The 15,803-nt window shown below is 45.6% G+C and overlaps 2 protein-coding genes across 2 annotated transcripts; both read left to right on the forward strand.

The window, feature by feature from the left end:
- Positions 1-1,290: 1,290 nt before the first annotated feature.
- Positions 1,291-2,409, forward strand: LOC138974482 (pinin-like). The gene has a single exon (XM_070347199.1). The coding sequence runs from the start codon at positions 1,291-1,293 to the stop codon at positions 2,407-2,409; it is 1,119 nt and encodes a 372-aa protein (XP_070203300.1).
- A 51-nt stretch (positions 2,410-2,460) lies between these two features.
- LOC138972570 (uncharacterized) lies at positions 2,461-8,060 on the forward strand. Its single transcript, XM_070345220.1, has 2 exons — positions 2,461-6,182; positions 6,621-8,060. Exon 1 carries the CDS (start codon positions 2,492-2,494, stop codon positions 5,735-5,737), a length of 3,246 nt encoding a protein of 1,081 aa, XP_070201321.1. The 5' UTR covers positions 2,461-2,491; the 3' UTR covers positions 5,738-6,182; positions 6,621-8,060.
- Positions 8,061-15,803: the final 7,743 nt, after the last annotated feature.

Below are 15,803 nucleotides of genomic sequence, written 5' to 3' on the forward strand. Positions count from 1 at the left end.
GGCGAGATTGTCGTCTGGAGTCCCGCTGCCCGTCGTTGGCCGTCCTCGCCGTCGCCGATATCGTCTTGTCATCTGTCATCTACTCGTCTGTCATCATCGCCGTCACTGCTTCCCTGACAGTGCAGGCTGTTCGTCGTTCTCAGCGCACTGGGTCAGGGGAGGCCATCGTCTATCGTCAGCGTCTATTCGTCTTCCTCTTTCCCCCTTCATCAGTTCTGCCCAACGCTTGCAGACAGGGGTCGAAGGAGGGGGAGATATCTACATCGTGTCTATTCGTCTTCCTCTTTCCCCCTTTGTCGATACTGCCCAACGCCTGCAGTAAAGGGGTAGAAGGAGGGGGAGATGTTTCATCGTCTGTTCGTCTGTCTAACTCCTTTCAACGTTACTGCTCAACGCTTGCAGTAAGGGGGTAGGCAGGGGAGATCATCATCTTCGCACTCACTCCGTGTCATCAGCGCAAGCATCTAGTTGGCGTTCGTCACACTCGCCATTCGCATCTTGGCTGATTTAAAGGGAAGTAACTTTCACATGTCATTCTAGCTTGAACAAGCGCCAGTCATTGCTCGAGGGTTTATAACCCGAGTTCGGCGTAGATATGTTGGTGAAGAACACGTTTGCACTCACCTTTAAGGCCGTACGGGTGGCATTATCGCACATTCAGCTACCTTAGTATTTCATTGACAAAAGTGACAGTTGTGTTGTTTATTCTTGCTTTCTCACATGTGTGCGTGGCCTTATGTATGTCGTTGCCATAACCACATGTATGTTGATGTGCAATTGTGTTGACATGATGTTTTGCATTATCATCATTGCCGCCACCCTTCATTCCTGATCATCAATCATCATCATCATCACTAACTTTCTTTGTGCAGCAGTAGAGCAGAGCCCAGCAGTTCTTGTTCATTCCCCCATCATTTCATCAACATCCTTTCATTCTCATCCACTCATCCTTTATTTTCTAGAAGCAATAAAGTCTTCATTTGTTGAACTTTACCACTTGAGTTCCTGACTCCTTCTGTGTGAGAAGTTAAGGTCCTACCTATCAGGTTGGTCGCGACATTGGCGAGCTTGCCAGGATTTATCCAAATTTCATATCGCTCGGGAACTCATTTGGTTTTGTTCTAGGTGTTAGGTTGTTTTGTTTCGTCATTGTTTGTCTTTGTGTTGTTTCGTGTTTGAACGCGTTTGTGTCACACCTGTGGCACAACGCAGTATCTTTTGACCTGCTTTCAGGACAGGCTGCTCAGTGTTGTTGGTTGTGTTATGTCAATGCTCACCCGGTCCAGGGCCATGGCTGAGAAAAGAGCGGCAAATCAGACTGAAGAGGTGCAAGCAGGACATGGGCAGGAGGACTGGCAGCCTCGACCTCCTTTTCATACTACACCTCGGGGTATGCTGGGGTCAGCGTCTTCACCGGGAAGGGGGCGCGGTAGAGGTAAGCTGTTTGATGATCGTACTGTTCGACAAAGTGGCGGCTATCCTGCGCCTGGTCAAGCTGAAGGGGGGTTTGTCACGCTGTCAAAAGGTGATGGAGAACTCAAACACCATATTCCGCAGTTTCCTTCTCCCCAGGGGGACACCAGCGCTATGCTCTTGCAGTTTTTGCAGGTGGATAGGGAAGAGCGTAGGCGGCGTGAGCAGAAAGAAGAAGAAGAGCGTAAGCGTCGTGAAGAGAAGGAGGCAGAAGAGAAGGAGAAAGAACGGAAGTTCTGGCAGCTCATGTTAGAGCATGAAACCGATAGGGAAAGAGCCAGAGTAGAGAGGGAGGAGAAGAGAGAGAAAGCGAGAGTGGAGAAAGAGGAGAAGACCATAAAGGGAGTCAAGATTCCGACTTTGGAGGACAAGGACAACATTGAGGAGTATTTGGACCAGTTTGAGAGGATCGCTGGAACCCAAGGGTGGAAGAAGGAGACATGGATAGCTCGGCTTTTGCCTCAGCTCAGGGGTACAGCTAGGTCCTTGTACTTTACACTTCCAACGGAGGAGGCAGGGAACTATGACCAGTTCCGAGATGCGCTCATGAAGCGGTTTAATCTCACGGCAGAGGGGTATAGGAAAAAGTTTCGAGAGTCTAGGAAAGAACAAAGCGAAACTTTTGCCCAGTTTGTTGTCAGGATTAAGAGCTATTTCAAGAAGTGGGTCTGCCTGTGCAAGAAAGATTTCGAGAAAGGTGAGGACCTCCAGGACGTCATCCTGACAGAACAGCTGATGGAAACCTTGTCGTCTGATTTAGTGGTCAAGGTCAAGGAGCGTAAGCCTGCAAATGTTGTTGAAGCGGCAGAAGCCGCAGACGTGGTGATTGAAGCAAAGAAGGGCGTCAGAAAACCTCAGGTTGCCCCTACCAACTTAAACCCATCCGGGGGAGGGTTCGGGTGTAGACACAAGAGGGGAGGGGAACAAGGGAGGTAAGACCATCCAAGAAGCTAAGGAAGAAGGTCTGTGTAAGTGTTTCCAGCGCGGACATCTGAAGAAAGACTGTAAGAAGGTGGGTATGGTCGTCAGTTCCCCAGGGAAAGTTGTTTCAGGTGGTGTGCCTTCTCTTTGCGAGTCCTGTCATAAAAAGGATTTTGAGCCTCGGTGTACAGTCCAGGTGAATGGAGTTGAGGTACCTGCCCTTAGGGATACGGGCGCTGAGTCTCTGATCATTGATGCAAGCCTTGTCCCTTGTGGCGCTTTGACTGGGAGGAAACAGAATGTCACCTTCGCCTCCACCAACTACCAGACTGTCTGTGACACTGCTGTTGTCGATGTAGTTTCCCCGTTCTTTACTGGAAAAGCATTTGCCGTTGTCATGGAGAACCCCCTGTTCCCGGTTATTATTGGCAACCATGTAGAGATGGAAACGGGTCAGGTGTTTCGGGTGCCAGTCTACAGCAAGGATCCTGAAGTGGGCGCAGTAGAAACTAGGGCGCAGGTGCGCAAGAAACAGGTTCCTGGAAAACCCCTTCCCGTCTCTCAGCCTTTGATTGGTCAGACAGGACCAGAAGGAGTGGCCCAGATGCAGTCTGAAGACGACACTTTGGAGAAAGTTCGTGAGTATGCCCAGACTGGGAAACAATTTGGCTCAGGGGTTGGCACTATCCATTTCGTGAAGAAGAAGTCTCTGTACTATAGGGCATTTTCGGGACCGGCAGGGTCATACAGTCAGTTGGTTGTCCCCAAGCAGCTGCGACAAGAGGTTCTGCGGTTGGCTCATGATCCCCCTATGGCTGGACACCTCGGTACAAAGAAGACTAGGGAGAGAGTGTGGCAAACTTTCTATTGGCCTGGACTTTGTGCCGACGTGAGAAGGTATTGTGCGTCGTGCGACGTGTGTCAACGCACAGTTCCCAGAGGCGTCGTCAGGAAGGCCCCGCTGGAACAGATGCCATTGATGGATGAACCTTTCAAACGTGTAGCAGTCGATTTGGTTGGGCCCATTCTTCCCGCCTCTGAGCGTGGTTTTCGTTACATCCTGGTCATGGTCGATTATTCCACCAGATACCCAGAAGCCAAAGCCCTGAAGAACATCGAAGCTGAGACTGTGGCCGAGGGGTTGTTTGAGATGTGGAGTAGACTGGGGGTACCTGAGGAGGTTCTCAGTGATCAGGGGACGCAGTTCATGAGTGGCGTCATGCAAGAAGTGCACAGGCTGTTGTCTGTTCAAGGGCGTAGGACTACCCCCTACCATCCCCAGACTAACGGTCTTGTGGAACGGTTCAATGGGACCCTAAAGAGCATGCTCCGTAAGCTCTGTGCTGAGAAACCCAAGACATGGGACAGGTTCTTGCCGGCGATTCTGTTCGCCTATAGAGAGGTTCCCCAAGAATCGACAGGGTTCTCACCCTTTGAGCTGCTGTATGGCAGGACGGTTCGTGGGCCGATGCATGTGTTGCGGCAGCTTTGGACCAGAGAGATCGAGGACGAGGAAGTCAAGCTGGCCTCTGAATATGTGGTGGACCTTCGCAACCGGATCGAGCAGACATGCGAGTTGGCCAAAAGAAACCTTGCTGAAGCAGCGGTGAGGCACAAGAAGGTTTTTGACAGGAAAACGGCACCTAGGAAGTTGTCAGTTGGTGACAGCGTTCTGTTGTTGCTCCCGGAGAAGAACAACAAGCTCCAGATGTCGTGGAGGGGTCCATTTAAGGTGCTGGGCAAGAAAGGTCTGAACGATTACCTCATCAAGATGGGAGACAAGGAAAAGTTATATCACATAAATCTCTTGAAAAGGTACCAGGAGAGGACCAGTGATGTGCCCGTGGCTGTGGCCACATCCGTAGTGACTGAAGAACCGGAAGAAGTGACCTCCACTTCCGCCGAAATACCGTTGATTCCTCTGCAAGCTGAAGAAGGACCTGAGGATGTCAATCTGGATCCAGAATACTCGGACATTCATGGGGAACTGAGAGAGCTGTGCTATGAGTTCAGGGACGTGTTGACTGATGTTCCGCTGAGCACTACCTTGGACGAGTGTGAGGTAGTGATGACGTCGGATAGGCCGATCCGTACTCCCCAGTACCCTCTCCCGCACGCCATGCGTGACACGGTCAGACAAGAGGTTGAATCGATGCTGAAGATGGGTGTGATTGAAAGGAGCGCTTCTCCCTATTCGTCACCCATCGTACTCGTCAAAAAGAAGGATGGCAAGATTAGATTCTGTGTCGATTTCAGGAAGGTCAATCGTGGGGTGCAGTTTGATGCTGAGCCGATGCCTGACGTGGAGTTTCTCTTCGCGCAAGTAGGACAAGCTAAATACCTGAGTAAAATCGACCTGTCTAAAGGGTACTGGCAGGTGCCCATGAAGGAGCAGGATCGTCCCAAGACAGCGTTCACGACCCCTGAGGGTCAATTTCAGTGGTTAGTGATACCATTTGGGCTCAAGACGGCAGGAGCTGTGTTCAGTAGAATCATGCGGAAACTATTGTCGCCCCTGAACAGGCCGGAGATCCAGAATTTCATGGATGATATTCTCATCGCCACAGACACCAGGGAGCAGCATCTGGAGGCGCTCCGCTGTCTGTTTCAGCGTCTTCGGGAAGTCCAGCTTGCTGCACGTCCGTCCAAGTGTTTCCTGGCGTTCAAGGAGCTTGAGTACTTGGGGCACCATGTGGGGAGCGGAAAGATGTGGCCCGTGTCGGAGAAGGTGGAAAAGATTCGCAAAGCGCCACAACCCACCACCAAGAAAGAGTTGCGAGCTTTCTTGGGTTTGGCGGGGTTTTACCGCCGATACGTCCCAAACTTCTCGCTGATTGCTCTCCCCTTGACTGATCTCACGAAAGGTGGGAAACCCAACCAGTTGCAGTGGAGTGACGAGTGTGAGGTGGCGTTCCAAACGCTGAAGTCCGGGCTCTGTTCCAGTCCAGTGGTGTGCTTGCCATGTGTGGATCTTCCCTACGTACTTCGAACTGATGCTTCAGACAGGGGGCTGGGAGCGGTTCTTCTCCAGGACCACGGTGAGGGACTACAACCTGTGGCGTACGCCAGCCGGAAACTTCAGGGGCCAGAGCTGAACTATTCCGTGATAGAGAAAGAGTGTCTCGGGATTCTGTGGGGAATTGAGAAGTTTGACCCCTACGTCTACGGCACCACTTTCATCCTCGAGACAGACCACCAGCCGCTGCAGCATCTGGAAAGGGCAAAGACGGCTAGTGGAAGATTGACGCGCTGGGCACTGAGGCTTCAGAAGTACTCTTTCAGCGTGAGGGTTATCCCTGGGAAGGAGAACGTGGGTGCGGACTACCTGAGTAGAATGTCCTAGATCTGTCTTCGCGTTCAAGTTCTTTGTTGTGTTCCTGCAACATTTCTCGCTCTGGATTCATTACAAAACTGGTAGTTTTGTCTTGGTGGGGGGATATGTCGCGAGATGGGTTGCAGGGTAGTTTCTAAATCGACAAACCGCCAGCCGCGGTGTGTAGTGTGTCCGTGTTTCGTGACCGCATTGCGGGGAGCACGTGAATTTGGTGCGTCGCTAGCGCTCACCCGTCGTCTGCGCTCAGCGTTGAACGGGATTCGGGGCAGAAGCCAAAGAACTTTGAAAGCAGTAACACCTCGATTGTGTGTTCTGGAATGTGGCGCGACTGCTGTCGGCCCAAGTACGTGGTGTGACTCATGTCAACCCGGTCAAGTTTTCAACATTATTGTTGTCGTCGGCTTTGCCGTGAAAAGGGAAATATTCACCAGGGGAAGGATAGAGGTTCTTCCATGTGAGTATTTTTGTGTGTGTACATGTCTTCTGTTGTCCACGTGTTTTGGTCTCTAGTTTGTGTTGTAGGTCGGGTGGAGGGTGGTAAAAGGGAGGTAGAATTTAGCTCATGGCCTTTTCACTTTATTTCATTCCCCCTTCATTGTCATTCATGCTCATTTTGGTTATCATTCCATGCTCTGAAATAAGCGTGTTTTTCTGGTTGGAAAATGTTACATGAATTTGTGAAATGAGTCTAAAGTTGCAAGACTTGCAAGTGACAGTAAGGTTGATTTTTGGTCACACACTCCAGTTCGCGTTTGTGTAAATATTATGGAGTGACCTCTGTTTTGTTTGTTGGCTAAACTCTTTTTGCCTTGTGAATCATTCGCATTTGAGTACCAGGTGTTCTAATTATGGCCTTATAGGCCTGTGTTTTTTCTTTCATTTATTTGTCGAGCACGGCCTCATCTGCAAACTGAAAAGGGTGCCTGCGTGGAGCTTCGTCACAAGGGCGAGATTGTCGTCTGGAGTCCCGCTGCCCGTCGTTGGCCGTCCTCGCCGTCGCCGATATCGTCTTGTCATCTGTCATCTACTCGTCTGTCATCATCGCCGTCACTGCTTCCCTGACAGTGCAGGCTGTTCGTCGTTCTCAGCGCACTGGGTCAGGGGAGGCCATCGTCTATCGTCAGCGTCTATTCGTCTTCCTCTTTCCCCCTTCATCAGTTCTGCCCAACGCTTGCAGACAGGGGTCGAAGGAGGGGGAGATATCTACATCGTGTCTATTCGTCTTCCTCTTTCCCCCTTCGTCGATACTGCTCAACGCCTGCAGTAAAGGGGTAGAAGGAGGGGGAGATGTTTCATCGTCTGTTCGTCTGTCTAACTCCTTTCAACGTTACTGCTCAACGCTTGCAGTAAGGGGGTAGGCAGGGGAGATCATCATCTTCGCACTCACTCCGTGTCATCAGCGCAAGCATCTAGTTGGCGTTCGTCACACTCGCCATTCGCATCTTGGCTGATTTAAAGGGAAGTAACTTTCACATGTCATTCTAGCTTGAACAAGCGCCAGTCATTGCTCGAGGGTTTATAACCCGAGTTCGGCGTAGATATGTTGGTGAAGAACACGTTTGCACTCACCTTTAAGGCCGTACGGGTGGCATTATCGCACATTCAGCTACCTTAGTATTTCATTGACAAAAGTGACAGTTGTGTTGTTTATTCTTGCTTTCTCACATGTGTGCGTGGCCTTATGTATGTCGTTGCCATAACCACATGTATGTTGATGTGCAATTGTGTTGACATGTTTTGCATTATCATCATTGCCGCCACCCTTCATTCCTGATCATCAATCATCATCATCATCACTAACTTTCTTGTGCAGCAGCAGAGCAGAGCCCAGCAGTTCTTGTTCATTCCCCCATCATTTTCATCATCCTTTCATTCTCATCCACTCATCCTTTATTTTCTAGAAGCAATAAAGTCTTCATTTGTTGAACTTTACCACTTGAGTTCCTGACTCCTTCTGTGTGAGAAGTTAAGGTCCTACCTATCAGGTTGGTCGCGACACTTGCCTTGCCCTGTCTAAGCCTAGAAATGACTATTGCTTAATAAAACATGATTTTATTTTTACATCTCAAAGCTTGTCAGTCTTGCATTCTTCATGTAAACGTTGTGTGTATTTCTGAAAAAAATATCTAAACCAGTCCTGTTCATCTATGGTATCCAAAACCCACATAACACTCATCTCTCCCCTAAACATAACCCACCCCCATTCTCTCTCTCTTTCTTTCTGTTCTGTATAATGTTATGTATTAAGTGCTTCTATCAACATTTTGTAGGTTTTGCTTGCAGTCTAACTTTTAAGTTGTTGGTTTCCGTTTGTTTGTTTGTTCTATGTCACGATCTAGTGACATGGATCAAGAAAGTGGGGTGCCTTCTCTTGGTCAATTGCGATAGAAAGCGCCTGTGCGTACTGTCAACGGTTGTGGATGTGGTTGACAGCGCAGAACGAACACAGATATTTTTGTGTTGCACGGATTTTACGGGGTGATTTCTGCTGTGGAGGCAGAATTGTCGATAACTGAACTGGGGTATGTGACAGGGTGAGTCACGTGATTTTTGTCAAGGTTGTCTGTGTGAGGACAAGTATCGACACACTCGAAACTCAGCAGCGAGAGAGAAGGGTCGGTGTCAGTATACTCCTACTAGTTTGATGGTTTTTCAACACGTGTGAATACTTCACTGGGTATCAACTTGCTATGCTACTTGCTAGTGAGGCTTGATAGGAACTCCATAGGACAGACCACCTTCATCTTGAACACATGCTGGCTGACAGACGGGGCGTCAAGATTCTCCGCTGGGCGGTTTTCACTGCATAAGGTTTACGGTGTTTCTGTTGACGAACAGAAGTCATTCGAAAGGAAGCGGTTTCGCTTAAGGGAGAGCTACCTACATAGGCTTGTGAGGTAATAAATCATTATTTAACGCTGTTGACGAGTCTGTGTTTGTGGAATGAAATACTCTCTGTTGTTCTTTCCAGGTTAGCGCATAATTTGCTCTTTGTGACGCTAAAATACTAATCTGTATATGGTTTTTGCAGATATGGAGAGAAGGAAGGAAAATAGCTGATTTGTGGTCGTAAAAGTTCGTTTGTGCAGGCCCACGTGCTCGATGAGATATGTAAAGATGACAATGTTTAAAGGTGGGGGTTGAGGGGTAGCATGGCATGTTTAGTGCACCGATGCTTTATGTTGCAGCCTTTCTACCTATTACTGTCTGCTTGACTGCCGACAACGGGTCATCGCTGTATGCTGTAACCGGGTCATCGCTGTATGCTGTAACCGGATCATCGCGGTATGCTGTAACCGGGATCATCTGATGTAACCAGCTAACCGGTTAACCAGCGACTTGGTGAGGCGCCCGATGTCTCCACTGTTCCCTGCTTCGTCGTCACACCAACCAGCACTTCTTTTGACGCAGCAGTTGTGGAGACTATGAACTAACATACGGGCCGTCCACCCAGTGGCGAAACAAAGCTAAGTGCACCATGTCTTTGCACCCTGTTTACCACTTGGCACTTTTAAGCAGATCAGTAAATTTTCCTAGCTTTACACGGGATCAGCGTGTTACTATAATTTTCTATATTCTAACTGGCATTTTGTCAGTGACCGTGTTATTTACGTTTTGAACGTAAAAGAACATTTTGGGAGTGAAGTCTCGAGGGAGGTGGCGAGTTATTACATAAACAGGCGTCTGAAACTTATACTTTTGTTGTTTCTATTAAATTATATGACTGCGAGAGTGGATCGTGGTGTGGTTAGTTAGTTAGAAGTAACTAACCGGTTCATAATCACCTTTAGTGATAAAGTGAAACGTGTTATTTATTATAATTTTGTCTTGGATGTAAGGACAGGTTGTTGCCTCTATCATGTTTCTCTGTCATAATTATTACTGTTCTCTGTTGCTTGGTTATCTGTAATGTATGTATTTTTAGTAACTGTATTATCGTAGTTCAAATGTGCGGTGTTCTAGTCGACATGTGGTGCTTTGTATACCTTGTGTGTGCGTGGATGTGGAGGTGGACTCTCGGACGTCTTTTTGTTATTGGAATTATGGTTTTTGTTAAATTGTATTGCTGTTGTTGTTGTGTAAGTGAGTTGTGTGTTGGCAGACTTGACTTGACGGATGACTGTTTGCGTTAGTGAGACTGTGATCATACTCATAATAATCATATTCACTTATTTTCTTATAATGTTTTGGTTTTTTATTGTGCATTCTTATTCTTTTGATTGGAAAAAAGTATTGTTACAATGTAGTTTCCATATGGATTAATAAATTTGAGTTGAGTTGAGTTGAGTTGAAGAAAAGACGTAGCCATAAATCCTTGTAAAATGAAGTCCCAACGTCATCTCTATCTCTCAGTCTCTCTCTCTCTCTCTCTCTCTCTGTCTCTCTCTCTCTCTCTCTCTCTCTCTCTCTCTCTCTCTCTCTCTTTTTCCGCCGCTCTCTCATTTCATTCTCGAAAACAAATGAAAGTACACATATTATTTCGCACACATACTAAACCGAACGACATGACTTACACACAGAAACATTCAAATTGCATGTACACTCACACGCCTGCCTGCTGGCACATAACTAGTACTCCGTCACGGCGGAGGGCTGACCGTGCACCCAAAAGCGGACTCAACCAAATGGGTATTTTTTGAAAGCTTGGGACCTGCCAAACATAAAAATCGATGTTAACAAGAAATATTCAAGGGCGCACTTTCTCTTTTCAGTCAAAATTCAACTATACCCTGAAGAGTGATGCACGAGCATTTCAGACGCTTGCCTCTGAAAAAAGAAGTTCTCAGCCAAATTACGAACTCAAACTGGTACGTTTTACATATAAATGTGTTAGTTGCTATCTTTTGATTATCACAAAACAATTTGCGACTGCTTTGGCCGAGGATGCTGGTGACAGTATAATTATTATGAACCCTACCCTAAATCCAGGAAAGACGTCGTCCAAAATGTAGGTAAGTTTTGATTAAAAATAAATTCACACAAGACTAGTATTGTTGTTTGGCTTCAATGGATATATTTTCGTCAAGTATGATGTCTTTACATAATATCTGTATAATATGAATGGATTTGAACCATATACTATGTCATTATGACCTTCCAATCTTCCTAACGTGCGAGACGTCTCCTGAAAAAATGTCGCTTTGTGGTGCGAGTTCAATGTGACATGATTAGTTTCCAGAACCCCATTTCTGACTTTCAAAGTTTATCTACATACATTTAGCAATGTACGAGCAAAATATGACAACTTAATGGTGCCTTTTGGTTTAATGCTATGGTAAAATTGCTGGTGATAGTGTTTACAGCTTGAAACAAAACATAACAGATGTGAATAGTCTTCCTCAATCTGGTTCAGAGCATAATGTATTTCTATTTTCAGAGGTAGCATTATTTCTGATAAGAGCTAGAGCCAATATAATGATGCTGAATATTTGAAAAATGAACTTTGTGACTCATCTGAGTAGCAGAAGAGCCTTCGTGATCGTCAGCGTAAGGCTGGCTGTCTTCAAGGCTATTCCTAGATGAACAACTGCGTTCGTTTATTCGCCCGTTTCTTAAGCTAGAGCTTTGAGACTTTACACGCGTCTAGGGCTACATGTACGCTTTACAATACGTAAAATATAGTTGACTCTCGCGTTATTTAAAGGTCACAACAAGGTCATTACCAGGCAAAAACGAGGGAAAACCGAGGGAAAGTACCATTTTCTGCAACTGTTTGCAAGAAAAAGATTTCAAATTCAATTGTTTCCTGGGATTAACGCATCTCTAGACATGACAATCATCCGATTATCAGACATCAATTGTGGAGGTCACGACAAGGTCATTACCGGGTAAAAACGAGGGAAACCCGAGGGAAAAGACCAGTTTCTGCAACTTGTGTGTAAGTAAAAGCTTTCAAACTCCATCTTCTTCTGGTATTGGCGCATCTCTAGGCATGACAATAATCTAATTAACAGTCCTCAATTTTCAAGGTCACAACCAGGTCATTACCAGATAGAACCGAGAGAAAACCGAGGGAAAATACCATTTTCTATAACTTTTTTGTAAGTAAGAGCTTATAAACTCCATCTTCTTCTGGGATTAGCGCTGATTTCAATGACCCTGAAGTCCGAGGAAAGTTTTCTTGACCCATGCTAACTTTGAAGGTCATGACAAGGTCAAATTTACACGTTTTCTATTTGGGAATATCTTTTACGGTCAAATAAAATACTTTCTGGACGTCAGCTATTTTCGAAGCTAAAGCTTAATTACAACTTTACACACGTCTTGGGATTTATGAGACATAACGCAAATATTGTTGACTCTCGTAATATTTAAAGGTCACACAACAAGGTCATCACCAGGTAAAACCGAAGAAAAACCGAGGGAAAGTACCATTTTCTGCAACTGTTTGTAAGAATGAACTTTCAAATTCAATTGTTTCCTGGGATTAGCGCATCTCTAGACATGACAATCATCTGATTAACAGTCATGAATTGTGGAGGTCACGACAAGGTCATTACTGGGGAAAACCGAGGGAAAATACCATTTTCTGCAACTTGTGTGTAAGTAAATGCTTTCAAACTCCATCTTCTTCTGGTATTGGCGCATCTCTAGACATGACAATCATCTGATTAACAGTCCTCAATTTTCAAGGTCACAACAAGGTCATTACCAGATAAAACCGATGGAAAACCGAGGGAAAATACCATTTTCTGCAACTTTTTTGTAAGTAAGAGCTTATAAACTCCATCTTCTTCTAGGATTAGCGCTGATTTCAATGACCCTGAAGTCTTTGGAAAGTTTTCTTGACCCATGCCTACTTTGAAGGTCATGACAAGGATGGGATTTTACACACGTCTAGGGCATTATACGACATGAAACAAATATTGTTGACTCTCGTAATATTTAAAGGTCACACAACAAGGTCATTACTGGGTAAAACAACGGAAAATATATCAACTTTATGACTCGTCTGAGTGCCAGGACAGCCGGTGTGATCCTCAGAGTCAGGCTTGCAGACCGCAAGGCTATCGGTAGATGAACACCTTAACATTGACTTTTTCTTCTCTCTCCCCTTCTCTTCTACCCCTATTACATCCAGCCCCGCCCACCCCCCTAGAGCCCCTGTGGGCGAAGGAAGATGTCATGAATCTGCCTCAACAGCTTTAGCTTAGAAAATAGCCGAACACAAATAGAAAACGTGTAAACTTGACCTTGTCATGACCTTCAAACTAGGCATGGGCCAAGAAAACTTTCCTCGGACTTCAGGGTCATAGAAATCAGCGCTAATCCCAGAAGAAGATGGAGTTTATAAGCTCTTACTTACAAAAAAGTTATAGAAAATGGTATTTTTTCTCGGTTTTCTCTCGGTTCTATCTGGTAATGACCTGGTTGTGACCTTGAAAATTGAGGACTGTTAATTAGATGATTGTCATGCCTAGAGATGCGCCAATACCAGAAGAAGATGGAGTTTGAAAGCTTTTACTTTCACACAAGTTGCAGAAAATGGTATTTTCCCTCGGTTTTCGCCTGGTAATGACCTTGTCGTGACCTCAAAAATAGATGTCTGATAATCGGATGATTGTCATGTCTAGAGATGCGTTAATCCCCCCAAAATAATTGAATTTGAAAGCTTTTTCTAACAAACAGTTGCAGAAAATGGTACTTTCCCTCGTTTTTGCCTGGTAATGACCTTGTTGTGACCTTTAAATAACGCGAGAGTCAACTATATTGTATGTATTGTAAAGCGTTCATGTAGCCCTAGACGCGTGTAAAGTTTCAAAGCTCTAGCTTAAGAAACGGGCGAATAATCGAACGCAGTGTTAAGTTGTTCATCTAGGAATTGCCTTGAAGACAGCCAGCCTTACGCTGACGATCACGAAGGCTCTTCTGCTACTCAGATGAGTCACAAAGTTCATTTTTCAAATATTCAGCATCATTATATTGGCTCTAGCTCTTATCAGAAATAATGCTACCTCTGAAAATAGAAATACATTATGCTCTGAACCAGATTGAGGAAGACTATTCCCATCTGTTATGTTTTGTTTCAAGCTGTAAACACTATCACTAGGATTTTTTACCATAGCATTAAACCAAAAGGCACCATCAAGTTGTCATATTTTGCTCGTGCATTGTTAAATGTATGTAGATAAACTTCGAAAGTCAGAAATGGGGTTCTGGAAACGAATCATGTCACACTGAACTCGCACCACAAAGCGACATTTGTTCAGGAAACGTCGCGCACGCTTTACTGGGCTGGGGGTTAGGAAGATTGGAAGGTCATAGTGACATAGTATATGGTTCAAATCCATTCATATTTTACAGATATTATGTAAAGACATCATACTTGACGAAAATATATCCATTGAAGCCAAACAACAATACTAGTCTTGTGTGAATTTATTATTAATCAAAACTTACCTACATTTTGGACGACGTCTTTCCTGGATTTAGGGTAGGGTTCATAATAATTATACTGTCACCAGCATCCTCGGCCAAAGCAGTCGCAAATTGTTTTGTGATAATCAAAAGATAGCAACTAACACATTTATATGTAAAACGTACCAGTTTGAGTTCGTAATTTGGTTGAGAACTTCTTTTTTCAGAGGCAAGCGTCTGAAATGCTCGTGCATCACTCTTCAGGGTATAGTTGAATTTTGACTGAAAAGAGAAAGTGCGCCCTTGAATATTTCTTGTTAACATCGATTTTTATGTTCGGCAGGCCCCAAGCTTTCAAAAAATACTCATTTGGTTGAGTCCGCTTTTGGGTGCACGGTCAGCCCTCCGCCGTGACGGAGTATAGCTCTTCTTCCCAAAATAACTAACGTATCGATTGAACATTGGATTTCCCTTCTTTGAGCCATATGACGTCAGAGGCCGACAAAACTTCATATTTAGGCGGCCAGCAGAGACTACAAAATAGTGCATGTTTGTGTGCGTTCAATCATAAAAACTAAAAGGAATTCTAAACAGAATCGATCGATACATAAATGTTATTTGTATTTTTGACCAAAGTACATGTTTTCTGAGGACTTAAAAAAAAAGTGAAAAGCTCATCGAAGGAACAAAACTTAATTTCCGTGCCAGCTCTGCCTTTAAATTTATCTTCTTAATTATCCCAGCGAAGCTGGAGGTATCCCACGAACGCATTTTCATACCGATAATACATGATAAAGAAGGATTCTTTGTGCCCGGCTACGTGCTACAGTTGGAGATGGAAGTTCACACAAAATTGGGACCATACTAACAAAAATACGGTGGGTGCAATAGTCGCCCCCATTTTTTCAGCAAACGCCACCCAAGGCCGCTTTGGACGGGTAGAAATTCTGTACTTTCCAAGTCTATTTGTGTGTGGTTGTTCAAGACTATGGATAAAGCTCGCGTGAGAAGATTACGTCACGGTCAAAAGTTTTTGACGTCAATTAATGCATCATGACGTCATGCCTCCCTGTAGTCTTTTTCTCTCGCGCGGTGTGTGTGTGTGTGTGTGTGTGTGTGTGTGTGTGTGTGTGTGTGTTCATTTTGTGCACGTGTTAATTCCCAGCCAGCAAGACATTAGCGGCCGATAGTCGGCCGAACTCCCTTCAAAAAGTCGGGCCGGTGACGTCAAAAGAGACGACGCGGGTGTTGGCCCGACTAACTTTTGCAAAGAGGCAACGAGGCGGCCGACAGGCGGCCGAACACCTGTACTATGGCGGCACGCATCCGGTCCGATGTTAATCTGCCCGATGACTTGTTGGACCTGCGGCCCGACACCTTATGCCGACATCGGGAAGATATCGATTTCAGCGGGAAGACATCGGGACGATGTCGGCATCTGAGGTGCGTTGCATAGAGCAAACGATCTGTTCGCGAAGAGACAAAAAGTTTTCATGTTGTAGGAAACGCTATGTTCGCGGCGAACTGTTCGCGGCGAACTCAATTCTACCCTCTCTACCTATTTTCAAGTAAATGGACCCATCTCTTCGCTGACAGCCGAGTCAATGCATGTATATTGGGGGCGATCATCCGAACAGTCGCTTTGTACTTGGAACAGCCCTCCCTACCCGCACTGACAAAAGTAGACGAGTCCAATCGCTTACAGCTCAGTCCATGA

This window comes from Littorina saxatilis, linkage group LG8 (assembly GCF_037325665.1).
Source record: "Littorina saxatilis isolate snail1 linkage group LG8, US_GU_Lsax_2.0, whole genome shotgun sequence".
Taxonomy (NCBI): domain Eukaryota; kingdom Metazoa; phylum Mollusca; class Gastropoda; order Littorinimorpha; family Littorinidae; genus Littorina; species Littorina saxatilis.

Bases quoted from the DNA above. Each gene is read 5' to 3' on its own strand.
- LOC138974482 (XM_070347199.1), top strand. From the start codon at position 1,291: ATGGCTGAGAAAAGAGCGGCAAATCAGACTGAAGAGGTGCAAGCAGGA.
- LOC138972570 (XM_070345220.1), top strand. From the start codon at position 2,492: ATGGTCGTCAGTTCCCCAGGGAAAGTTGTTTCAGGTGGTGTGCCTTCT.